At 45.7% G+C, this 27,341-nt stretch overlaps 1 protein-coding gene and 1 pseudogene across 1 annotated transcript; both read right to left on the bottom strand.

Annotated features, from left to right (window-relative positions):
- Positions 1-2,072: 2,072 nt before the first annotated feature.
- On the bottom strand, positions 2,073-14,650 carry LOC133928090 (dynamin-like protein ARC5; annotated as a pseudogene).
- Positions 14,651-23,793: 9,143 nt separating this feature from the next.
- Positions 23,794-25,100, bottom strand: LOC133929793 (glutathione transferase GST 23-like). The gene is made up of 2 exons (XM_062376563.1): positions 24,661-25,100; positions 23,794-24,542 (listed from the first exon to the last, which is right to left on the bottom strand). Exons 1-2 carry the CDS (start codon positions 25,000-25,002, stop codon positions 24,105-24,107), a joined length of 780 nt encoding a protein of 259 aa, XP_062232547.1. The 5' UTR covers positions 25,003-25,100; the 3' UTR covers positions 23,794-24,104.
- Between the last annotated feature and the right edge of the window lie 2,241 nt (positions 25,101-27,341).

Raw genomic sequence — 27,341 nt, forward strand, 5'->3', positions numbered from 1 at the left:
AGTATCAGCAGATTTTGCACCGCAGCCTTTGCGAGGTCGTCGATCTCAAAGTTGTCATTCCTCGATATACTCTTGACTGTGAACCCTAGGAAATGCTTTTCCATGCTTCACACTGCTGCCATGTACTTGACCAGTTCTGGCTCCTTCACCTGGAACGTCTTTTCAATTTGGCTTGCAACCACCTTGGAGCCTGTCTTAACTAGGACCCTGCGGGCGCCCAACGCCCGTGCCTTACAAAGCCCGAGGATAACTACTTCGTACTCTGTAATATAGTTTGTCAATCAAAACTCGAGCCTGGCGGCGTATCACAACTTCACTCCCGAAGGTGAAGACACTACCGCCGCCGCGCCAGCACCTGTAGCCCCCCAGGCTCCGTCATAATACACGATCCAAACTGGGTCTAACGGTGCCTCATCTGGAGCTTCAGCATCCGACGTCCAGTCTGCCATGAACTGCGCTAAAGCCTGAGACTTTATCGTTGTTCTTGCAACAAAAGCTATCATAAATGGTGCAATCTCTGCAACCCATTTTGCAATCCTCCCTATAGCTTCACATTTTTCAAACATGTCGCGAAGGGGTAAAGAGGTGGGCACTGTTATCTTGTGAGCTGTAAAATAATGGCAAAGCTTTTGCGATGCCATTACTAGTGCATAGGCCATCTTCTCCACTTCGAAGTAAAACCTCTTCGACCCTACCAAAGCCTCCGATACATAGTATACTGAAAATTACTGCAATTTATCACCTTCTTGCCTTTCTTGCACAAGTACGACACTTACTGCCAAAGGGGATGCTGCTATGTATAGCAACAACTCAGCCTCGGGATCGGGGCTGGACAGGGCTGTGAGCTTCGTCAGATATTTCTTCAACTCGTTGAAGGCTTCCTGCTGCTCCGCGCCCCATTTGAAAGGGTTGGAGCCTTTTAGCGTTTTGAAGAAAGGTAGGCTTCGCTCGGCTGATTTTGCGATGAACCGGTTCAGAGCTTCCAATCTCCCTACTAGGCCCTATGCTTGTTTCCTGCTCAGGGGAGGTCTCCTGTCAATTATCGCTTGAATATTTTGAGGATCTACCTCGATGCCCCTTCGCGAAACCAAGAAGCCCAGTAACCTTCTTGATCGCATACCAAACGCACATTTTTCTGGGTTTAGCTTGAGACCTGCACTTCGTAGGTTTTCAAAAGTTTCTCGAAGGTCATCAAGGTGTGTGTCTTCTCTGATGCTTTTGACCACTATGTCATCGACGTATGCCGAGACATCTCGCCCCAGCTGTGATTTAAGCACTATCTGTACCAACCTGGCAAAGGTGGCACCAGCATTCCGAAGGCCGAAGGCCATTCTTACGAAACAATATATACCGAAGGAGATTCTAAAACTTGTTTTCTCCTCATCCTCTCCAAACCTGGTGGTACCCAGAATATGCATCCAAGAAACTTAATATTTCACAGCCTGTAGTGGAGTCCACCAGCTGATCAATTTGTGGCAGCGGAAAATCATCCTTCGGACAAGCTCTGTTTAGGTCTCTGAAATCTACACACATCCTCCACTTGCCATTAATTTTCTTGACTAACACCGGGTTGGCCAACCACTCAGAATGCAACACTCCGCACACCACTCCGGCATCAAGCAATTTTTGTACCTCAGACTTCGCTGCCTCTTCCCTCTCCTTTGAAGCCTTCCGAAGCTTCTACTTCTTGGGCTTCGCCTTAGGGTCTACATTTAGAGTATGTTGAATGATATCTCTTCTGACTCCTTGCAAATCCTTCGGAGACCAAGTGAAGATATCTTCGTTGTTGCGGAGAAACAATATCAATCTTTGCTCAACCTCCTCTGTGATTTCTACCCCGATGACAACTTCTTTGTTTGGCCTTGTGGTCTAGCCTTTGCCATCGTCTGTACCTACAGTTGCTCTTCGTGTTTTTTAGGATTTACAAAAGGTCCAACCACTACATGGACATTTCGCCGGCCCGGAGTATTTCCCACTTCAATTTTGCGGGCCACTTGTTGATCTCCAAGCACTGTTATGACACCTCCGGGACCAGGTATCTTCATGCACAAATATGCATGGTGCGGTATTGCTCAGAATGTATTTAGGACTCCTTGTCCGAAAATTGCATTATAGGGATAGTTGATGTCAACCACATCGAAGGTGATGTCCTCCGTTCGAAAGTTTGATCCTTCACGAAATGACACCGGGATTACTATCTTTCCCAAGGCGTTGATTGCTTTTCCTCTGAAGCCTAGCAGCAGGGACCCAGCCTGTTGAAGGTTACTTTGTTGCAAGCCCATCCTGTCTGAAGCATCGACGAAGATGATATCTGTCGATCTTCCGTCATCTATGAGTATTCTGTGCACTTCATTTCCTGAAATGTTTGCAGTAATGACAAAGGCGTCTATATGCGGGTAATCTAGAACTCTCATGTCTTCCTGTGAGAAGGTAATGGGCACATGAGACCATTTCGATGGAACAAACATAGGCCCTACACCAACATGGTTAACCCTTCACACGTACTCTTTTCATTGCCTCTTCGGTTCAGTTTCCTGATTAGATCCTCCAGTGATTGCCAATACAACATTATACGCACGGTTTACTGTGCCCACCGATCTGCTGGTTTCTGGAGGGGTTTCGATTGCTGGTCTTGGTGAAGGTGGTGGGAGTTCTCTTGGGTAAGTCGTCAGCTGACCAAAGGTCTAGTCTGGCGGAGCCGAAGGCACAAGAATATATTACTGTGTCGGTGTAGCCATTCGTTGCCATTGGTTAGCGAATGTTGTGCTTGGGTCGTGGGTCTGATTGGATTCCCATGCTTCGCCCTACCCAGAACGCGTGGCATGATGCACAATTCTTGCAGGGTTGAAGGGTTGTTTCGCTAAGCTTTCCTTCATGGCCATGACCTATGGACACTGCTTAGTTCTATGACCGACACCTTCGCCATGTAACTCACAATATAATGTGGCCGGGTCCCGCGGATCCCATCCTCGACCCACTCGGCCGCCACGGCCTCTACCACTTAGGCCTCCTCGAGCTCCCCTGCCTTGTGCTTCGGTGAACTCTTGAGCGAACTCACTTGGTCCGGAGTCTATCTGGTTGATTTCTTTTTGTTTCGATATGTATTCAAATGCTTTGGCTTTTTTGACATGTTTTGGTCTTTCTCTAGACTGGCTAGCGTTTGTGTCTCTGGTTGATGCATTTGTCTTAGGCGTTTTTTATGTTGCCATCTCACTCTTCCTTCGTAGGTGGTCCAACTCAGACCTTGTGTACTCTTCCATCATATTAAAGAGCTCCTGCACACTCTCGGCCTCTTTCATGTGAGCTTTCCCGCCAAAAGCCCCCCTCTAATGCCCTGGATAGTGGCATCGATGATGGTGTCTTCGCTCAAGCCCTTCGTCTGGTAGCGAATATGAATGAAGCGACACATATAGCTCTGCATTGTCTCCGTTGGCTGTTGCTTTAGGGTGAAGAGGTCGTTGGCGGTAACCTTCTCTGCTCGATTTCCTTGGAAATTACTATATAGGGCATTGCGCAACTGATCCCATGAATAAATGGATCCTGGAGGCAACGCGGAGTACCACGACCTCTGTATCCCTTTGACCGCTAACACAAAGGACTTCACTAGTGTCATGTCGTCTCCTCCAGCGAATTAAACCGCCGCCTCAAAACTCATAACAAACTCCTTTGAATCTGACTCTCTGTTAAACATTACTACCCTAGGCATCTTGAAGCCCGAAGGCCATGGTTGGCTTTGCAAGCCAATGGAGAACGGTGATTCTTGATCACCCGCGCATGACCTAAGCCAAAGGTCCCGCGTCGGGCCGCGCTGCAACTATTAACGGAGGAGTCATGAGGCAAGTCGGTTCATCTATGCGCTGCAACATGTCAATCTCTTCTTGCATTTTCTCCAGTGTTCTTCTAGCCTCGTCGGCTCATCGGTGATACTCTGTGGCCTTCCGACTCCCTATCAAGCTATCCAGTGTGCTCTTTTTCTGCGCAATCTACCTCTCCTATTCTTCGGCTTCTAGCCTGGCTATTTTTTCCTCTTCTGTCTTATCTTCATATTCATATTCTTTGAAGTTACCAAGGTCGTCTGACTCTTCAACAACATGTGCCATTCCTCTTTCTCCTGTCGAAGCCTCGAAGCGAGCGTGAAAGTTAGCTTCTACCCTTCGCATTGCTGTTGCTGCATCTTCTTGGAGAGCTATTTCGTGATGATCTTCATCCTCTAGGGGCACCTCATTCACATCATCGTGTCCTTGCTGGCTGCCGTTAGCTCCACCAGTCGAAGTGTTGACCGGCTCAGATAGCACCAAATGGAGTGTGTCGGCCGAAACCCCTGCTGAGATCAGCTACTTTGGCAATGTCGCTAACATACCAAGTGGCTTCATCTTCTTTTTAGGTGGCATGGCTTCAGATTGTTCGATCTCCACGGTCAGCGCCAACTGTTGGTAGTCGAAGTCACCAAACCAGGGGAAGCCTTCGGCCCAGAGAGAGAAGGAGCCAAAGGAGGCGAAATGCAACAGGTGTTTATGGGGAGATGAGTAAACTAATTATTTTCGGTCCCATCAGTTATAGTGTCAAACTATTTATAGCTCGTACTCAACCACTTCGTGCCATAATTTACAGTGTTACCCCTCTAACTGCCACATTCTCGACATATTCAGGGACATTTTGGTACCATCGAGTACATTTGCAAATTTACAATTATACCCCAGACCACTACACGGGCTCTCCGCCCGAAGGCCTACTAGAGGCTTCGCCTGCACTGATACTTGGTGCCGTGGGTCGACCTTCGATCTCCGCCCGAAATCCCGCTGGAGGCTTTGTGTGCACTGATACTTGGCACTGCGGGTCGACCTTCGGTCTCCATGCGAAGGCCCACCAGAGGCTTCACCTGTACTTCCTGAAATACAACTGTATTATTCATCATTGAATAGCCACCAGTGGACTTCGCCTCAGGATCTGAAGGGGCGCGTAAGATCATTCCCCAAAACCTACATTAAATTTCAAGAGAGCTTTTCGTATTAAAAAGATTTAAAGAACAAACTTGCATCACCACTCTCCGCGTAGTTGCGTTACTCCAATCACTATACAATCTTCAAGGCACAATATTATGGTCTCTTTATGCTAGATTTTAGCCCGAACAAGGCTCTCAACAGCAGAAGCCTGGCTCTGTAGGTGACAAGATTGCCAAAGTTTTTGCATTTAATGTGGAATAAAAGGCACTTAAAAAGCTAAAATAACTACTGTTAACTGATACAGAGTAAAAAAAACATAGAAAAACAAAAACAAATACCTGAATAACTCATTTTTTACGGCCAGGAGCTGGAAGGATGAGGCCTGAGTGTCAATATGGTGAGATTGGGGCAATGCTTGTATTCTACCTTTATTATGATTTCCTTCTTTGAGAATTGGGAAGGATCATTCTACAACCTCAAGTTTTCAGCTTCAATGTATGTCTGAAAGTAGTTAAGTTTATAAAATAATATCCTCATGCCACAGAAAAGTTTAGGAAGTATATTCAATGGCTCCATAAATCATGTATAAAGCTGGTTCTAGCTAACCAATCAAATAGTTCCCATAATAGTATAATCTTTACTCAACAATAAATTAGCTATTAGCATGCTAGTTGAAATCTCAACGTCGGCACATACAGATAGAGAAAGCTATTGCCTCCTACTATCCTATAGCTACATACAGGATCACAGGAGTACAGAAAGGTCGATCAAACAAAGACACAAGGTGCATTACATACACCCCATCAACCCTTCTTCTTAAACAGTTCTTCGTTAGTTAGTTTGATTGTTTTCGTAATTAAACCCCTTCTAAATACCACAGGTCCTCACTACGCGTACATGACACCAGCAATTACACAAACGCAAGTTGAGCATTGCAAGGACTGATAATAGAACATGTGGAACACACCGCAGCGATATTTCCACAAACACATACTGAAATATGTACATACATTACACACACATACTGACAAACGTACATACACTACACAAACACATATTGACATATGTACATGTATGTCCACGAGCGACATGGGGCGGCCGGCTATCCCGGCATCGTCTTCATCAGCATCCCTAGGGCCGGTGAGGAGGCGGCACTGGGGCGCAACGCAGCACAGGTTGAAGCGGAGGTGGAGCACGATGGGGTGTCGCGTCTTGGTGCCACCCCTACATGGTTGAACTGGAACCCCATGAGCACCTCCACCAGATCTCTTCTTGCCGTCCGTCTGGTGGTTGACCACCACCACGGTCGGCACTGGCGCTGCCGCGCCACCTAGCTCGGCCACTAGGGCCTGCAGCTCGTTGTACGCCTCGTAGAGGAGCTCTCGCGCCTCCTACGCCTCCGCGTTCGGCGGCGGGTCGCCATTGGGGTGGTTTTCCTAGGGTTTTAAAGGGGGTGGGGTGGGGAACGGAGAAGGTTTCAAGCATGCGATAGTGTGGGAAGGCGGGGATCGGGGAGGGCTCCATGATTGGAGTAACGCAACTACATGGAGGAGGAGCGAGAAAACCACGGATTGGAGCTCACCTTCTCTGGTGTCAGTGAGGCCTAGGGTTTCGCGCTCTGTCGTGTGAGGGAGGGGAGGATAGGGAGGGGAGTAGTGGAGTTGGGTGCGGCGATAGATGTGGAGAGCTGATCAGGAGAGGTAGCAGTGTGACGAGAGGGGGCGAGCGAAGAGCGCACGGGCAGACGGGGTCGCAGCCCGGTCGTGGTTGACCAGAGCGGCGCATGGGCGGAGGCACGGTTATCGATGACCAGAGTGGCTCAAGGGCGGTGACGCAGAAGAGAGTCTAGTGGAGGAGGAGAGGGCATCATCGGAGGAGAAAGACGATGGGATCGGGGGATCAAACGCATTTCTGTTCAAGATGGGATCGAGGACCGGAGAACGTGGGGTGGGGGGGAGTGAACGAATGAAGCGGAGGAGCGGAGGCATCGCATTCGGGAGTTGGGAGAGGAGCGGTACGTTCGGGGCTCGGAGAGGAGACGAAACGATAGTGGGCCCATGAGTATCGGATGAACTGACGCTTTGGGTCATCAGATTTGATGAAGCCATATAATAAAAGATCTGAGTGCTTCATTTTGAGAAAGCAGGATTTCTATAGATTAGGTGGACGGAGGAAAGGTCATTTGTGTGGGAGCAAAAGATTGCATGGACATAGAAAAGAGTCGAGAAGGATACCAGCATCCATCGCAATGGAGAATTGCTACATGCATGGATGGGAAATCAAATTCCTTTCACGCAGATCTGTATTCTTACATTAGAAAATGAATGAAAATTTTCAAGTAGGATTCAAAGCTACGATTAGTCAGTTAACATGAGACTACTCTTTCATTGAGCTATGAGGAAGAGCTACTGTAGAATAAGATGAGATTAGATCTCCTAAGTTCAACGCTCGCTCTTAACCCATTAATAATATGAGTATCAAGGTTTTTTTAACTTCTAAAATTTCTTCATAGTGGCTCCATTCCATGACTCATTTTATAACCAAGTCCAAAATGACTCTAGTTTACTTTATTTCACTTCATGGACATTGCTATCATTTAATATTCATCCATTTGTTTTTATTGATGTAAAAGATATCATTTATATCCTATCTCTTTCTACATGCATGGAAAGTAAAGAAATTCTCATTGAAACGTAGAGAAAATATACGTATAGAAAACTTTTTGAATATTTCAATTAGACAATTTTTGAAAAAAGATCAGAATTCCAGTAGACGCATACGTGACTGTTTGACGGCACATAGTTCCGCTCCCGTCCTCGCGAGGGCCGGCCGTACCGGGAAGCCCCACTCGTGCAGGCCTGGCACAGCTAGCTAGGCTGCCTGCTATTACTAGAATCCTAGCTAGCTAGCTAGTCCACCGATGATTTTCGACGCGACAAAGCCGTATGTACGACGCCGGTCGTCGCACGGGCACATGCACGCACGCACGCACAGTGGCCGCTGTTGCCGAAAGGTAAGGCTGCCCTACGACGTAGCCGTGCTGGCGCGCGTGGCACGCAGCTAGCTAGCTAGGTAGGCTGTGACGTGCACTCCATCGGAGGGATCGAGCATTTTTTTTTTCGATTTTGATCCTTTTGAAACTATTTTAGAAACTGAATAAACGGTAAAACTATTTCGGGTTTTTATTTTTGGCTTCGCCCATATATGATGGCACGGATGTAGACCGTGTTCGTACCATTATTATTAACGTGGATGTTATAGTTAGCATAGTACGTTGCGTACCACGATGGTGATGTTGGATCCGCGCTGTAGAAGGGGATCGATCCAATGTGACATATATTCTGCGTCAATGTCTTCAGCGCAGATGTTTTGTGTGCCACGCCAGGGTTCTGGCGCGGACCGCTCTATATAGCGCGCAGGGCCGAGGCCACCCACCTCGTGTCATTTTGTTCCTTTGAATAGAGTAGGAGCAACAACGGCTCTTTCTCTCCCTTCACACCCCCCTCCCCCCTCTCAAATCTGTATTTTTCGGTCGTTTTGACCATGATTTATCATCAAAATCGTCTTGTCTAGGTTAACTTCTCCATCTCTCTTTATTTTCTCATTTGATTTTACTATATTTAGGTGGGTTTGAGTAGAAACCCTAGATGTAATTTGTGGTACAAAATTATCCATTCTAGTTGATGGTTTGAAATGGTTAGAAATGCAATGTAGGTTACATATAATTGAACATATATTGAAGAACAAAATTTATTTGCATATTAGATTGAGGGTGCCCTATAGGATGATGTTGTGATGGGATGTAGTGTAGGCATAGAATAAATTGATGAATTTGTGTACTGAATTTGCTCGTTGAAGTAGCGGATAGTGAATTTGTGCGTTGAAGTTATGTGCATTGATTTTTTAGAAGATGGTAACTAAATTTAGTATATATGATTTGGTAGTGTTGAATGTAAAAAATTTGGTGCATGTAAATCATAATGGATTTGTGTTTATGTAGTTGTATGGTATGATAGACCATTTGTAGCGTAAGCAAAAGTGGACATATATCGGCAAGAAGTATCCCGATCTTAGTTGTAAGGATGCCCCGTTCTTCCCGCTCGCCCTGCCCTAACTTGTGACTGTGGTAAGTCCAATATGGTCCTTCAGACGCTATATGAAGGTACTGTTGACAACACTTACTAACTATGCAAGAATTATCTTGTGAGTGTATATTTGTTATGGGTTATTGATGGGTCTGAGATGTATGACCCTAGAAGTCTGAAAGTGAAACGGTTTACTCGGTATCCGAAGCCATATAACAAGTTCGTTTGTTGGGTGCCTCCTCCACCAAATCCATAAAAATGACGGATAAAGAGAAGTGAGAAGTGAGCAGAAGACGTGTAGCAGATCCTCCGTTGTACAATTGTAGGAAGCAAAGTGTGCTTTGTGAACCTTTTGAGGGATCTCCTTACTTTCGTTGTGAAAGGATGATAAAGGTAAAAACTAAGCAGATTGCTTTTTTACAGTTTAAATGAGGTAGAATTAAATATCATATACCAATCATGAATTTGAATACAGTGCCATAGTGCTACTTGTAACTTTAGGATTTATTGTACAGTCCTGATGGTGAATGGATAGAGGGAAAGAGGATCAAGTGAAGGGGAAAAGGGTGATAGAACTACGTCGTCCAAGGAGAGCCATGGAAGGTCAAGAGGTAGTAGGTAAGTCAGTGCAAATGGAGATAATGAAGGCACATGTTGATAATTTGCCTATGCGTCTCGCGGACAATGATGATGATAATGAGCTGATCTATGATGGGCTGGACGATTAACATTTTGGGTGAGTTGGATGGGTATGTGGTTGCGTTGGACCTTGTGATGGTTAGTGTGTGATTAGCGTACTGTGTTATAAACTATTTGTGAACTTACTTAATGTGTAATCATCATCGATTGTACTATATGAATCATATGGATTGTTTTATTTATGTGTTTGGTATGTTTATTTGAGAAATTTGAATGCGACATGACGAGAGCAACAATGACGTAAAAATGAAATAGGAAGATGGCTACTTTTTTAGAGAAGCTCCATTTTGTAATTTTTTTGGGACCACTGTTGCATTTTATCCGAGGCACCTAGTCGAAAAACACTTTCGTGCCAAACTGTTCGACGCGGAGACTGCACAATGCCGCGCCAAGCATACAGAGACCGCTGGCTGGCGACCATTGTATTGGAGCCACTACATAGGTTCAAGGTACTGTTCAAATCAAGATGACCGTGTTTCAATGATAGCATCTAAAGAGAACTCGAATGGAACACGTGAAGATGACTGATAGTCCAACTTATGAATACGGCAGAGTGTTATCAAATGGGAACATGAAGGTGATATATTTGGGGTTGTTGGAAATTACACTCATTTCTAGAGAAAACAGTCGCGAATGCCTAGCCGCCAACCACCTCACCACCCACACTTGTGCCACCACACTCAGTTACCTCATACTTCTGTGACTTCTTATCAAAGCACACATTTCCCCACTTTCGCTTGTCCACATTTTTCAACTTCTCAGCTTTGCTTAGCCTATCAACAAAGTGCTCATTTAACTTCTTGAAGGTTTAGGCCACGATTGCTATAACAAGCAAAGACCTAATTCCCTTAAGTACTTTTTTGAAAATCTCAGCCATGTTACTAGTCATCATACGATATCAGTGCCATTCGTTGTCAAATGCCCTAGCTCACTTATACTTCTCTGCCATATGACCTTCCAACCACTTACGTGGACCTTCATCAAGCAACGCAACCAACTTCTTCAACTCCTCAAAGAACAACTTCTTCTCCTCAAGCATGCAAATATGTCTCAGTTCCTCCGTCTGACCCTTTGTAGTGCCTTCTTGGTGGAAGTTGGCTACAAAGTGCCTCATGCACCACCTATGGTGCACATTGCAATGACTAGGGATGTCCTTGTCTACAGCATTCAGAATACCTTTGTGCCTGTCGGATATGATACAAACTTCACGATGTGGCCCGACTACATTAATCCTAACTAAGTGCAGGAATCATTCCCAATTCTTGTTGTCTTCCTTCTCCACTAGAGCAAAAGCAAGATGAAGCAGCTAATCCTCCCCATCTGCACCTATCGCGATCATCAAAGTGCCCTTGTGCTTCCCTATCAAGAATATGGTATCAACCGAGATGACCGACATGCAATGTATGAATGGCTCCACACACTGTCCGAAGCACCAGAATGCACGATAAAAAACATGCTTTACAACATTATCAACCATTACGAACTTCTCCTGATACGGCTCTATGTGGTACACCATGCTCGGGTTGCACTCCTTAATTGCTTCAAACAAGGTAGGAAGACGTATATATGCTTCACTTCAATCGCCATAAATCATTATCCTTGTTATCTCTCTAGCTCTCTAAGCCTTCCCATAGCTAACCTTGTAGTCGAAAAGCTCCTCCAATCTTAATCAAAGCTCTAGGAGTAATGTTAGGCTCCGCTTTTCATAGTGCTACATAGCCGATATGCAATGAATCTTGCATTCAACTGCAAATGCTTTTCCAAACATTCATCATCAGCATATGTGTGCGGATCCACAACACTAGTGACTCTTCATGTGCCGTGGTCTATCTTGCAGGCCCAGACCGTCCACGCACATCCTATTCACTCATATTGCACAGTGTATCGCACATTACAGTTAGAGTGAGCTACTTTATATGGCCGGTTGTGCTTCATGGAATATTCTTGTAGCCACATCTTTAATGATAGCATTATGGGGAATTCAATACCTTTCTGCACAAGTGATCTTCAAGAAACATCAGGTACCAAGGCCGTAGTATGACCTCCATCTACTACAACACCTTCGAGCCCACTAAGGTCCCTAAATTTAGAGACACAAGGATGACGGCTAATCACCGACTCAAAAGCACGGCAATCCTCCTCCCTTATGTCGCTGACGGGACCATCATCATCGGAGTCCTCCTCGTATTCGACCTCATAAGGGACATCGTCCTCCTGTCATGTCGCCAAATACACGAGGGTCCAATTCATCGGATACATTTGCTAGATCAAAGTCAATTCGTACCAGCTGCCTCATGGCTACACGACTTGCTTCCTCCAAATCAGCTTTGTCCTACCACCAACCGTTGATGCATTGATCGTACCAACCTCTTGTGTCAAACGCACTAAATCATTCTTCAATGCCTCCTCTTCATAGGCATCTGCAACTGCAGGTTGGGAACCACCCTCCCAGGGCAAAGGTTGGCTTGCACCTATGTCAACCTCGGTATCTAATCGCTCATCAGTCCAATACATTGCATCGATGCCTTCAAGACATGGAGACTGGTTTAAATCCAATCCATCATCGGCGTGCGTCTAAACCACCTTTTTTGCCACAACCACATCAAGAATTTTCTACTAAGATTCCTTCACCGTGTCCCAATATGCTTCTCACTCTACGTCACCTCCAAGTCAAGCATTACTTTATGACTATGGTCATGACCCATATCATACCTTCCTTGCAACTCAATAACTACACTCGGTTCATTACACCCCCACCGCCTCCTTCACTCGTTCTAACAACTCAACAAACTTGGGATAATTCTTGAAAACTACAACCTTCAATATTATACTACTGCTAAACTTAGCACTGCCATCATCACTTTGCAAAATTTCACCATCATAGTGCATATGGACTATTCTTTCCATCTATAATAGCACATCAAAACACAGCACATAAGTTGTTTGCTAAAAATAAAACACAACATTTATGATACGTCGAACAACATGTACACACTACGTATGATCATATGAAGACATAATCTCACAAAAAATCAATGCATAACAATAAACCCTCACTTTTAAAATGAACTAACACAATCATAAATCAAATCTACATTTATCTTACACATACATATAAATTTCATCACAAATTAAATAAAATTGCATTGATATACAACCCTAAATTACCAATAACGAAAAAAATTAAACAAAATTGAATCAAATTGTATATACAACCCATGTATATCGCCCTACACATAAATCCAAACTTCAAATAAAACCCAAATACGAGCGCATTTTCGTAGATTCCTACCTTTAGCGTTAGTACCAAAATCGCCCTAAATTGCTACAAATCGAGACAAAAAAAGGGGACAATTACAAATTTGCCACTGTTTTAAACCGTTATTGCAAATTTGCTACTAAAAAATTACAAAAATACCACCAGAACTATCATTCGAGTGGCATTCTTGCAAAAAATAAAAAACCAGTGACAAATTTGCAAATGCCAAAAAAAAACAAGAAGGAGCGAATGAGATTACCTTGAAGATCTAATTCGTAAGTAAATCCATAGTCAAATCATCTTAAATCCTTAGATCTTGGAAAGGGTGGAGAAAGAAAGAGAGCTATCTGTGCTACGAGTGTTTCGAATAGAGAAGAAAGAGGAGAAGAGAGTGAATTGGCCCTGCGCGGTGCTTTACGTGTAGAGGGTTCGCACCGGAGCTCCTGACGCGGCACACAAAATATTCACGTCAGAGACATTGGCGCATAATATGTGCTATGTTGGATCTCCTGTCTACAGCACGGATCTGACATCAGCAACACACCACACAGCGTGTCACACTAACCGTAATATCCGTATCGGTAATAATAGTACAAACACGATCTACATCTACACCATTATATGTAGCACGGAGTCGGAGCCAAAACCCAAAATAGTTCTCTCACTGGTCCAATTTCAAAATTAGTTTCGAAAAGGTCAAAAATCGATTAGAAAACAGAGATCGAGCAGCTCTGGCGATGTGGCTTACGTGTGATGTCACCTCCAACATGGCCGGTTTTCAACTTTAGTGATCGTCAGCCGGTTCCTATTCGCGCCTAAGTGATTCCTCATCGACGTGACGTGTGAACAGCCTTGATCGATCAACCGATCACAGGGTTGCGTGCCTGCTTGCTTGGTTGATTCATTGTTGCATCGGCCTAATTCATTTGTCTGTGGTAGCAGTTTTGGTGAAAAGGTAATACTACTAGTGGCTAGATGCTCTTCTATTCTGTACTACTAGCATGATATAGCGGTAGTAGATTAGGGCAATTTAGTGTATATGTCTTTAGAGGGTGCTAGGGCCACAACTGGACACATCATCATAAGCCAGCTTAGTAAAAATTGCTCCAGCGTTTAGGTACTTTCACGTGGGCCCCACAACCAGATAAAAAAAAGCACATTTCCCCGACCTCTGTCCTCCTCCCACATGTACATTGTACAACAAGTTCATCGCGGGAGAGATCAACGCCGGCAGGATCCCGGTCGCAGCGACTCCACCCCGGCAGTGCAAAGAGTAGGAGCATCCGGTTGGAGCGCGACTTCGACCTGGGCAGCTGCAAGGCGCCAGGGATCTCCCGAATGGGCTGCTGCACAACCTTAGTGACGGATCCAAAATTAAATTTTAAGAGAGGTTAACTTTTTCTTTCTTCTTTCTTTCCTCTTTTTTCTATCTTCTCTCGTGCCCAAAAATATAAGAGGGCTTGACGGTTCTCAACTGTTTTCGTGCCCCTAGTTGAATCTGCCCCTTCTCCGCGCCCGCCTTCGCTGGGGCCACCGTCGCTGCATCCGGAGCCCACCGATAGATGCAGGAAGGGAGGGAATACGGCCACGCCGAGTTCAAACAGTGCCGGATTAGAGACGAGGGAGGCAAGGGCGGCGAGTTCCAGCGACGCCGCGGTCGCCATTGCCGATGCCGCGGTGCGTTGGTAGTGGGGGTGAGCACATCTGGGGCGTCGGGATAGGCAAGGACAAAGGCACAGTGGCAACTGATGACGCACGCGGCAACAACGGGCAGGATGACCGCGGTGGCAGTAATGAGGAGGAAGAGGGTGAGCGCATGATTGTTTATTCACAGCACCGGGAGCTAACTTTGGCATCGGTTCTAAGCATTTTGGCATACCACCTCACTGCTCCAGTGTTGGTAGTGGTGCTAAGACCTGAAAGATCATCCTGGCATCCTCATTTTTCACGCATTGGAGCTGCCCTTAAGTGATCAGAGGGGCAGTGCAGGGAAAACTACTTAACAGGAGACATAATGAAGTGGTGCTAGAATGAATTTGGCAGCTCATAGACTTTTTTGCATACATAATTTATAACACGTTATTACATGAATTGTACTTATTCTTTATATGAGTCTATTCTAGTACTGATGGGGAATAACCCAAATATCCTAGGAATAGGCTCATGTAAAAAATCAGTCTAATCCATATAATAACATGTGTTATAAATCATATATCTCACTGTATATATATTCTCTCCTGTTGTGAAGTTTTTCCCAACAAGAGAGGTTTGCCATGATTAGTGCAAGGTCCTCCTTGAGCCCCGTGACATGAAACCACATGCATGGATCCGCATTGTCAAGGTTTGATCTTGTCGTGACAGAAAGTTCTTAGCAATTGAGCGTACTTGTTTGTACACTTTTTCCCTATCTGGCTTGGCTTAATTAGTAGTAGCACTACTATAGTTTTCACATGTATCATCCATGGTCCGGCTAGCATACATATCACTATATCAGTGGTGGTAGTAGTTAAGACACGCGAGAGTCCCCTCTTTTTTTTGGATTTTTTTTTCTCACCGCGTCTTTCTATTTTTGAAAAAAAAATTATCAAAACTTTTAGGAAAAAATTTAGCTTAAACTTTAACTAAAAATTTTGAGAAAAATTAACGATAAAATTTTTGAGAAAAAATTTAACAAATATAGTTTGTATTGAAACATACTGAGCTCCTATGACCGTCTAACTCGGATGTGGGACTTTAGCTCTAAACAGGATTTTCGCCACATGTGTGATTTGTGCAACATTAGTCAATACTCGTAATAGTAAAAGTTAGTACTCCGTATATTTTATTGTTGTTGCTGTCATCCGTTGGGTTTCTATCCGCAAGGCACTCTTGTTATCTATTGCCTGTCCGATCCTGTGGTATCGTTGATCGAGAAGCCAGTACTAACAGGGACCATGGTGAAGCGCAAAGTTGGGTGACCACGTTCATCATGTTTCTCTTTTGTTACCCTAACCTGCACATGTGTGAGTTTGCTGAGAACAGCTCTCACCGTCGTCGCTGCACGGTCAGTCTCGTCCAGCCTGAACGTGCTTGTTTCCCCAGGTACGCGAACGCGGCCGCGCGGGTGGCCCGACACGCAACTGCGAAAAGTCCACGAGGCGCGGACGTCCTCCACCGTTCCGCTGTGCCATTGCCATGCCGACCCGACCGTACCGCGCCGTGCCGTGTGATGTCAACTAAGCCCCGCCAGTGCTGCCCCCTCTGGTTGCGTGTGGCACAGTCATCACAACGTACGCGAACTGTGGCCAACACGAGCGCGCAGGACGCAAGCAGTTGATCAGTCAGTCGAACTCGGCGGAGGGCATGCAGTATGGCAGGGTAAGGCCAATGATCACTATGTACAAGTTAAAATAAATAGATAAACTATATAATCTAATTCTTAAAAATTTAGATCTTAGATTGTACTAATCTATTTTTACTAATTTATTTATACAATTCAATTTCTACAATGTAATTTTTTACCATCTATAATCTCTCTGACTGAAACATGATGTCGCCGGTCGTCCATTCGAGAGCCTGACTACGGGAGCGGACGCATTCCAACGTGTGCGGTGGACGGCTGGAGCAAGCCTGCATTTGGGTTTGGACACCCAGGTCTCGATCGGTCACGTGTACTCACGTTGGGTTCGGCCTTCGGCGACAGGGTCGACTGTCGAGACGATGCGACCCACGCGACGCGACCTCTGCACGGAAACTTTGCGCCATGGCCCATGGGCCAGCCTGGGGCGGAGGCGTGTATGCCCGTGGCGAAGGGACTGGATGCGACGCTGCGTCCATCCGTCCATCCATCCATCCATCGCCTTTTATGTTGCCGTCTGCATGCGTAGGTTTCCTTCCGTATATGTCCGTGCGATGGGAACCGTCAGGAGGAAGCGGAACCCTCTGTTTGCACCCTCATCGTCTGACGACGCAACATGCAAGTAATACACGTACTAGTATCTCTGCGAAGCCATTTGGCTCGAGTCGAGTTGCGAATATGCGGTGAGACTTATTAGCATATCTTCAGTGATTATCTATAGCTATTATTTTTTACTTCTCTCAGTATATTCTTTTTAAAAAATTATCCTTAATTTCTCATTATGTTTAAAGTTATCTTTTATTTTCTCTTCTTTAAAAAAACTAACTCTTTAAGATTTCTTTCCACAGGAACAAAATTTCTTTCTATATCTACGTAGTCTCCACCCTTACCAATTTTACTAAACATATCGTAATAATAAAAATTAGCTGCTATCTATAATAACCCTTAAAAGTTGGGTAGCGGTATGCGAACCAAGTTGGTAGGTAGGTACTGCGAGCTTTATGACCATGGACGTGACACCTCTGATAGACAGACATATGGCATGGTAGCGTCTCGGGTACCTAGGAAATTTGATACGGTTTGCTGGCAAGAGGACAGTGACGCAGCAAGCCCAGAACCACGTGTGCATGATTGTGTATCACACAAGAATCTCGATGCATTTTGAAGAATGTACTCCAGTGGAGCAAGAGTATATGAATGCTTGAGCGAGCCGAACGAGCTGGGGAAATAGAAGCGAGCCGATAGTGTCGTGCGCCCCCACTCACTGTCTGCTTCGCGTCCTTCGCTCAGAAATCGCATCCACGAGACAAGATGTGGTGCCAGCCTGCGACGACGACGCCGCAGAAATCAGAGACTCAGATGTGTGGACGGTTACAAACTCTCGAGCATCCTTCTAAAGAAAAAAGAGGCGGCACAGTATATGCAGATTGAAAGGAAAAAGAGTATTTAAACAGAAAAAAAATATTTAATTGATTATATCTGTTTGAACGGACTAAATTGATATTCTATTTGGTTCATCGAATATAAGATTATATGAGCTAATACAAGATTTAAGACTGTGATTAATTACCCATATACAAATAATTTTATGACACCCAAAAGTGAACCCACCTGTATAAACACATACAAGCTCTTTACCTTTCGGATCAAGCTGTGAAATAAAACCCAAATCGATCTTCCCTCTAGAATAAAAAAACATATTTTCTCTAAGATTATACGACTGAATACATCAAACTGGTTTCCGTCAAACTAGTTTGCCCGTACTAGTAACCAGTCAGATCCACCATCATAACTGGCACGACACAGGTCAAAAGGCTCGCACTGTCACGCGCAGGCATCCCTCTGATACCTGGTCAATCGGTTAATCCACTCTTCATTTTTATGCAGTTGCACTTTTCGCTTGAAAGTGGCTAGCTGGGTCGGTATCCTCGACCTTATGTTTGAACACATACGATACCATTGGAAACGCATACAATTGGAAGTAGATCATCCTCAGATACGACCGAGCACTGTCTTGCAGATTGCACCTCGGAGGTCGGAGCTTCTTGTCCAGATCGCCAGATCAGACTGGGCCGGGTAACGGGACCTCTCCTATCCAGCAAAACAAATACTAGATCTGTTACTTACTGTATGACTTATTGAGTTGCTATGATTCATCCTGGTACCCTGGTACTACCTCCATAAATCGGAAAGGTAATCTAGCAGTAACAAAAAAAAAGAAGAAGTACTACTTGTAGGGCCGGAGCCTTTCACGGTTCATAGAATCGGCATCTTTGTTTTCAAAATTTTAGAGTAGCTTTTCGTATCATAACTCGGCGTGTGAACGAGAGAGTTTGGGTGTGTTTGGTACGATTATAGCTTTAAGATCTAAATTAGATTTAAAATTTATATAATAAAATAAAGTAATTTAAACTTTTATTTTTAGTCAAAAAATAAAAATCAGATAACATAACTAAATATTCTCAATCCACCCACATCTTCAAATCCAAAAAAATTTAAGCTAGATTTAACCAATTCTAAAAAATCTTAGATCTGAAGCTGTGACAAACGGGGCTTAAATGGGTATGTGAGCGCTGCATGCATGATCTCGGATCAACCTTGCTGCTAGAAGAATAATGAGGTTGTCTTGCCACCACGGTCCTCTCCTCCCTAGCGCGGGTACAGTTGCAAAGTACAGTAGTCTTCGTGTAGATCTGGCACCGTTCACATGTGCGGTGTAGGGAAGGTGCACGCCCACACAAAGCAACCGCGGGCCGCTCACATCATTTTTGCATAGGCATCCTTAAAAAAACATGCTTCTTAAGTTCCAGACTACTCAATTGAGTTCAGGCAATGGATGTGAATATCCATCTCCTTCGCCGAGTGGTTTTCTCTGGCGTGATTCTCCATCTCCAGACATAGAAGGAGGTTGGTGGGTGACAGATCGACTTGGCGGAGGCGACGGGAGCAGGGACATCGTCAGCCATAGGCGTCGTAGGTTTTTTCCACGCGTTCGAGCTTCTCTCCCCTTCCTTCTCCCTCTTCTCATCTCACCCCCCGGCGTTTTAGATGTGCCTGGCCGGATCCGTCGACGGCTCGTCGGATCCACGCTTGTGTAGCGAAAATGGTCCAATTAGACTATGATTGTGATTTTGATGATTAATGATAACATAGTCAATAAGATTAACATGTTTATCAAGAATATATGTTAATATGTCACATGGATGCAATACATAAAGAAGCCACCGTAATTGAGATAAAGTTGCACTGAATTGGAGAAGTCTCAGAAAGATTTGCCTCACCGGATAGTCCGGTGCTCTAGGTGTTATACACATCAGAGCATATTTGGTAAAGGGGAGAGATGCCAAAAGACCTTACCAGAAGGTCTGGTGATCAGAGAAAATACACACCGGAGTATTTTTGTCCAGAGAAGGTTGCAGCCATTGAAGTTAAAAATCAAAGTATCGGATGGTCCGGTGATCAAAGTGTTGCACACACCGGATAATGAACAGTGCAAAGAGACACAATGAAGATCAACGCATCTGATGGTCCGGTGATGAAGGATGTGTACACCGGAGCATTATTCCAGAGAGGGTTGCATGTGCTCTGTTGGCTGAAGTAAACTCATCAGATAATTCGATGATGAAGTGATGAGCATCAGATGCTTACACCGGAGCAATTTACACCGAGAAAAAGAAAAAGCTCGGATGGCTCAGGATAACTTACCAGATAGTCCCGTGATGGAGATGATGTATACATTGGTGTATCTGGTGTTCACAAAGGATTGAGTGGGGTTCCAATCGCTAGTTTGTGAGAGTGTACTCACAGGATGATTCGGTGTTAGTACTATTATTCTTATTGGATCATCCAGTGTTAACAACTTCTCTGAGCCGTTGGGTTAACAGCTAGTGCGCGGGTTTGAGGCTATAAATACCCCCCACTCAGTTATTTGAAGGTGTGGCTTGCTGCTGGAGTCCAGAGAAGTTGATGTACACTTAAAAAGACATCCAAGCCACAAAAGTGCTTAATGTGATTATCCAAGATGATTAAGCATAAAATTAGTGAGTGATTAGTGATGATAGGTCTAGAGAGTGTTGCGAGGTGATTGTTGATTAAAGAGTGGATTAAAGAGTGATACAATCTTGTACCAAGTGGTAAGTCGGCACCTTGCAGTCTTGGTGACTCACCGGTAAGTTTGTTGACCTTCTGATTTGGTGTGGAGTGGCAGCAAAGCGATTGTGCGGAAACACAGAGACCCTTACCTTGGTGGCTCAAGCTCCAAAGTAATCACGATAGCAAGAAACCGAGGCTAGTGGTGAGACCTTGCTTTGTTGGCTTGGTAGCTCATCCAAGTGAAGGTCTTATCTTTGTGACTTGGTGGCTCAGGAGCCGTGTGGAGCTCTAACGTGGACTGGGGGTGTCATTCATACCATCGATACCATAGGAAAAAAATCCCTTGTGCTGAGTTTGCTCTCTTTATCTTATTTACGTTTTCATATTTACATTCTTGCAATTTATCTTCTTAGATTGGTTGCAAGTGTTTTAATCAGTAGAGTAGAGACACTAGATAAACTTAGAGTATATTTAGATAGAAATTGATATAATTTTATCTTGTGTTATTTTTGGACCAAAAATAGTTCTAAGTATCCTAATTCACCCTCCTCTTAGGACGTCACTGATCCCTTCAGCTTGTCCCATCCGGATCTGGTGGAGGCGGGTTACTATTGGCCACCCTCCTCCTAACGGTGTCCCAGCGTGGTTGCCCGCATCGCTCTCACTCTGGTGGTGGTCTAGTGTGGTCAGCCATCCCGGTTGCCACACCCAGTACGCATCATCCACGTTAGCCTCCCATCGCTCGGCTGTGAGTCCCTGAGTCTTTGTTGGTGATGTGCCAAGTTTTTTCTTGGATGATCATTTGCTATTGCTGTAGCGCTGGCCACCGTGTGCATCCCTGTTGTGCTCTCGGTCGGATCTGAGCCGTCTCGATGGTGCTGGCATGCTTGCACCGGTTGTGTGTGTGTGTCGATGTGTTGCACGCCCATGGCACAATTGCGGTGGCTGCCTCCGCAGCCATCGTCGTGGGTTTCAGCCGTTGACACGGTGCAGCTCGATGGAGATGTAGGCCACGGGCGATTGGCTATGCTGCTAGGCGGTGTGTTCGTTGCACTCCATGTTGGTGGGGGCACGACTCGGCGGTGTGGCGGCCTATTCTGCGTGCCTGGTGGCGCGAGGCCTTCGGTTCGTTCTAGCGTCAGTGCTGGCAGTGGTGGGCATCGGCCTGTTGCCTGTGGCGGGGTACGCTTGCGTGGCGTCATCGACGATGGCCATCGCTCCTTTCTTTGCTCCGGCTAGCGTCCGGTGGAGGTGGCAACGTGCCGGTCTCGGCTCCTAGAGTTTGCGTTGCTCCTCCACTTGCTCGGCCTCCTCCTCTTTTGTAGGTTGGGCCTATGAGGAACTTCATTATACTAGGTGGAACGTGGGACGGTGCGGCTGTGAGGTGGTGGTGTTGTGTCCGGTGGTGGCAGCACCATGCCAGTCCTGGCTCATGGCGTTTGCGTTGCCCCTTCCCTTGCTCGGCCTCCTCCTTTTCTACAAGTTTGGCCCGTGAGGAGCTTCATGATGCTGAGATGGTTGTGGGACGGCGCGGCTACTAGGTGGTGGTGTATTACCGCTTGGGTCATACCCCTTGTGCGGGCTGGCCGTGCGCGAGGGGCGGGAAGTGAGAGCCACCGATGAAAGCTTTGCCTGATTTTTGGGCGGCTTTGATGACGACGACGCCCTCGGGTGCTATTCTCCTCCTTGGAGACGTTGTTAGGGCGTCTCCCCACTCCTCTCCCTTGGAGCTCCTAGGTGAAAACCTGATTCATGCGATCGGATGGGCGTCAATGGCGACTATACGTCGTGTCCTCCCTGGAGGCGTCGCTCCGGAGGTCTAGTTCTTACGCCACAGTGGTCTTCGGCTTAATGACAGTTTGGTCGGGTTCGGTTTGAACCACCGGCTTCTGCTGTAGGTTTACCCCTACGTCCTTGATTCGCGGCAACTTTTTACTGATTTCGGTGCTTCTTAAGAGCGATTTGTCCCGATGCACGCTCCTGCGAAACAATACGCTATCGACTTGTCTGACAGATAGGTACGGCGTGGGAGCAAGACTCCACTGATCGAGTTGAGTTATAGTGGCGTGAGAGCAAGGCTCTATCGTCCGAGTTGTGAAGGAGCCAGTAATTTGGTTGGTTAGCGTGTGAGTTAAGTTATATTGGATTTGTTTGGTTGTGTTTTTTTATGAGTATCTGGTTCAAGTTAATATCGTATTATCGTCTTAAAGTTGTATGTCGATTTTCTTTTAAACCACAAAGTTATAAAATTTTCGAACCTAATTACCTTTATAAACTAAACTAATTCTCCTCTTCTATAAAAATATTATCAATGCTTTTACTGGCCAAGTTTACGTCGATCGAGTCAGTGTGTTCGGTCGTACATCCGGATACGTGTGCGTAGTACCATGCATCATCAGCAAGAGCTAAATGATCGGTGTTGCATTTGCTCATGCCCAGGGTGTTGCAATGAATGGCCTGGCCCTTGCTGCAGGAGCAGGCATCAGGGCAAACACGCGCGCCCATCGATGCTCTCAACAAGCGAGAAAGAAAATCGGGTTGACACTTGATTCATCAGCTTGCTCTGCAGCCTTAAATGCTCGCCACGCCGCAGGCGAGAGAGAGCTGGGACTGACCGAGCACCACCGTACTGACGCGTATTCATCGCCGCAGTTAACTCGGATCAAAAGTTAATCAGCTGTACCAAGGTACTGTTTCGCTAATTATATTTGTCGGTCCATTAGTGACACGGTACTGCTAGGAGAAGGTAACACAGTCTCACGAGGCTGCCAAGCTTCGGCCCTCGATTAATTATTAAACCGGATATTCCTAGCTTAATTTCTGAAGTTAGGCCACGTTTAAAGGCCGAGATTCTCGTTGTGAATGAATGAGATTTTCGTTTTTTTCAACATTACAACGATTTTTTTTCATAACAAGATTTTTAAAATTATTTTTTTAAACATGATTCTCTTCTTTCCTTTTACGATTCTCTCGACGGTTCTTTCGAGAAGAAGCTGTTAGACACGAGAAAAAAATAAAAAAAATAGAAACAGAAAAGAAATTAAGAAAAAAACAGAATTCTTTCTCCTTTTCTTTCACGATTAAAAAGAGATTATCTCGAAAAGAATTTCGAAGCTGTTAGAGATAAGAGAAAATAAAAAATAGAAACAGAAAAAAATTAAGAAAAGAACAAAATAAAGGATATATAATTAGAGATAATCTTAAAATTGAAACCGAATATACCTAGCTTAATTCCTGAAGTTAGAATTGAAACCGGATATTGTTAGCTTAATGTGAAGTTAGTTATACTAAGGGTATTTGGATGAGCCGTTTTATTTATTTTTTTAAAAATATAGACTTTAATTATTTTATTTTAATCTAAGAACTCGAAATCTGATGGGAAGCTAAAATTCTCCAAATAAGATCTTACAAGAAGAAATTACCAGGTGCCCATCACATGGCTAACAAAAACCTAAACAAGCAAGCTGGACTGCTAATTAAAACAAACACATAGGATTCCCAGCCACAAGAGTATGGCACAGCAAACAGAGATTAACGAGAAGGGAAAAAAACTGACACACAGATTGCGCCAATAACTGTAGTAGCACTTGAAACGCATTTCAGGCTGGCTCACCACATGGCACCATCGACACGACACGGCAAACTGCTAGCAACTGACTGGCCGGCACTGGCAAACGTTCGTCTTGCGATCATATGTCTACGGCGATGTCAGCCGCGGCGGCAGCGGGGGTGGCGGAGGCTGCGGCGTCGGCGCCGGCGCTGGCGAGGCCGAGCAGCATGTGGCGGACACCGCGCGCGTACTCGAGCAGGCGGTCGACGGCGGGGATGGTATCCCTGACCTCGTCCAGGGCCTCGAAGTCGCGTAGCCAGGCGTGGAAGAGCGGGAACGCGTCCGCGTCCACGAGGCGCACGCCCGTGACCTCCTCGAACACGGCCAGCCAGTAGGAGCCGCACCCCAGCACGACGTCAAGGAGGCCCACCTCGTCGCCGCCGAAGAAGCGGCGACCCTTGAACGCCCCGTCACGGAGCTCCGCCTCGATCAGCGCAAGGTTCTCGTGCACCTGCCGCACCGCCGCCTCCTGCTCCTCTCCGGTCGACGCGAACACAGCCCCCACGGCCGGCCCAAGCTGCACACATTGCAAAGGAGGAAAAAAAAACTGCACGTGTCAGCCATCTCATCACACGCACAGACACGCCGCACGTGTATGTCCTAGCACCATAGCGCAGGGAGCGCCCGGAACTTACCTTATCGTCGGCGAAGTGACACCAGAAGCGCGCGAGCGCGCGGTCTAAGGCGCTGGCGGGGAGGAGCGGGCGGCTCTCCGGCCAGGCGTCGTCGAGGTACTGGAGGATGATGACGGACTCGGGGAGCGCGCGGTCGCCGTGGACGAGCACGGGAACCTTCTTGTAGACGGGGTTGTGGCGCAGCAGCGCGTCGCTCTTGTTCCCCAGGTCTTCCTCCGCGTACTCGAACTCTAGCCCCTTGAGCCGCAGGGCCAGCTGCACGCGGTGCGTGTACGAGCTCGCCCACGACCCGAACAGCTTCAGAGGCACCGCCGCCGCACTCACATTCTCCATCTTCTCCATGGCTCCGCACGCGCCCGGAGCTCGGCTGGACCCTACGCAAGATGCTTTCTTTCTTCTTTGATGAGTAGCAGCTGATGGTGGTGTGCTCGGCCTTGTTGCGTGGTTTGGAGCTTTGGGGGGAGGCGTGGTTATATAGAGCGGGAAGCGCCGAGTCGGGGTTCACATGGAAGTGGGGTGCGCGGGTGGGGCCGAGGTGTCGTGTTGCGCCATGGGAACCCTAGGCGTGAGGGATGGGCCGGGCAGGCTTCGAGGGCAAGGCACACCGACTCGTTGTGGACTTTCTACTCGCTGGGGAAGTGTGAAGCTGTGAACTTGGCAAGCTTACTCTACTTGCAGGAGTGGTTTGTTTATCAGGGTAAAAAGGTTCTCACTGGGCGAGCTAAGCTAGAAGTCTTCACTGACCGGACGATGCCTTTTCCTCAGAGCTCTGGTTGATTTGTGTCTGCAATCTGCATTACCAAGTAGCTGAAGACAAAAAAAGAGGGACACGACGACCGAGGATCACTCTCCCTCGACTTGTTCTCCAATGTTTTGGTTTGTCGAACAATCAGGCAGGCTGTAGTAGTTTCTGATAACGAGAGTAGACATTTCACCGTGTGGTAACTGGAGTCCGAGCGCCGTGAACAAGCGACAGTGACAGTGAAACAAATCCAAGTGGTAGTTGATTTGGAAGCTTGGTCAAAGTACTTGTATGAGTTAAGTCTCGAAGCCTTGATTCATGCGCTTGACTAATCTGCATGTTCGCGACCAAGCTAGTGCGGTGCGTTTGACCGAACAGCACCCGCGTGGAGCCCAGAATAAGCCCGGCCGGCCAGTGGCAAGTCGCCTGTGCGTGCACATGCGCGCACCCATGCTCGCAAACAATTTTTTATATATATATATTTTTCTAATTTTTTTTTAAATTACATACCATTTTAAAAATAATGAAGCCTACCCACACTCGTATGTTGAACGGCTCACCCGTTAAATGGGCGATACCATATGGATCTCGGCTGGTAACGTATTTAATAATTAGGAAGAGCAAGGTCTCGCTCGTTCAACAAGCTAGACTTTTTGAGTATTTAGGCCGGCCCGATCGGTACTGTCGATATCAGTACTTCATTTGACACTCATTCAGCTGTGAGAGGAGAGGGAAGGGAGATTTGTGTGGCGAAGTCCTACTAAAAAAAGGTAATTTTTTTTATTTTTTTAACAAACCCGATAGAATAGCAACTAGTACTGGGTTTTGATATAGGTTAGATGTTAGATCTAGATTTTATTTTACATACCTGTTAGTATAGCCACTAGAAGTAGGATAAAATATAGATCTAGGTTTAGAATTAGGATTAGATATAGTTCAATAATTAGATCATGTTTATACGTATATTTTAGCAATTAGAAGTAGTATTTAGATATATTTTAGTATTAGATGTAGGATTTAGATATAGTGTAGTCATAATTGATATGATAGATGTAGGTTTTAGATGTGTTTGATGTAGCAAATCAGGAATATATTGTTGCAGTATAGATTACATGTTGGGCTACGTTTGTAATGAATTTTGCATTGTAGATGTAGTTTAACATGATTTTTTCTGTTATGTCACAATAATGTCATAGTTTTTGTCGATGGATGCTAGGTATGGCAGATATGTGGCAGTTTAGGATTTTTTACGGGGACAGTAAAATCTTATATGGTCCGGAAGGGATAATACTGTCCATATTTAAGTCAATGGACAAGGGTATATCCAGACCTATGCAGAAAAGTATCGAACACTTGTATGTCTGGTTGATATGGGGTTTCAAACTAGACCCCGAGGTTCAAGATATGACCATTAGCATTGTCGGCAATCATTACAGAGAAGATGTGTACTGGGAGGTGTTCCCGCTCTGGGAAGATGAATTGTGGAAGAGGTACCTACATAATGTTGTGCACAGAAGTTGGCCTCCTATGTTGCTTATGCAATGGAAGAATAAGGAGGCAATTGGGGAGATGTAGGGTGGAGCGTACGCGGAGGAGGAGGGTGATGAGGAAGAGTATGATAAAGATATCGATCCGGATGGTGCATATTTATCGGATTATCCTACTGAACTGACCGGTGAGGCAGACGAGGGGGAACGAAAACCTTCTTTAATTGAATAGATAGAGCGGGATGATCTTCAGGTTGATGAAACTCTTGAGTATGGCAACTCGGATGATGAGAATGATGTTTTGGTTCTCGCGGATTGGAGCAATCCAAACTTCAACAACCTACGCAGAATGAGGTGACCCAAGATGCTAGGTATCCTATTAGTCAGGCCATGAAGGATGCTGTGACTCAATGTGCGACCTCGCTTTGACGACAGTTTTATGTTGTCAAGTC

The sequence above is a fragment of the Phragmites australis genome, chromosome 9 (genome assembly GCF_958298935.1).
Source record: "Phragmites australis chromosome 9, lpPhrAust1.1, whole genome shotgun sequence".
In the NCBI taxonomy this organism is placed as follows: domain Eukaryota; kingdom Viridiplantae; phylum Streptophyta; class Magnoliopsida; order Poales; family Poaceae; genus Phragmites; species Phragmites australis.

Bases quoted from the DNA above. Each gene is read 5' to 3' on its own strand.
- LOC133929793 (XM_062376563.1), bottom strand. From the start codon at position 25,002: ATGGAGAAGATGGAGAATGTGAGTGCGGCGGCGGTGCCTCTGAAGCTG. The intron at 24,543-24,660 runs GTAAGTTCCGGG...CAATGTGTGCAG, and splicing joins GTCACTTCGCCGACGATAAG to CTTGGGCCGGCCGTGGGGGC.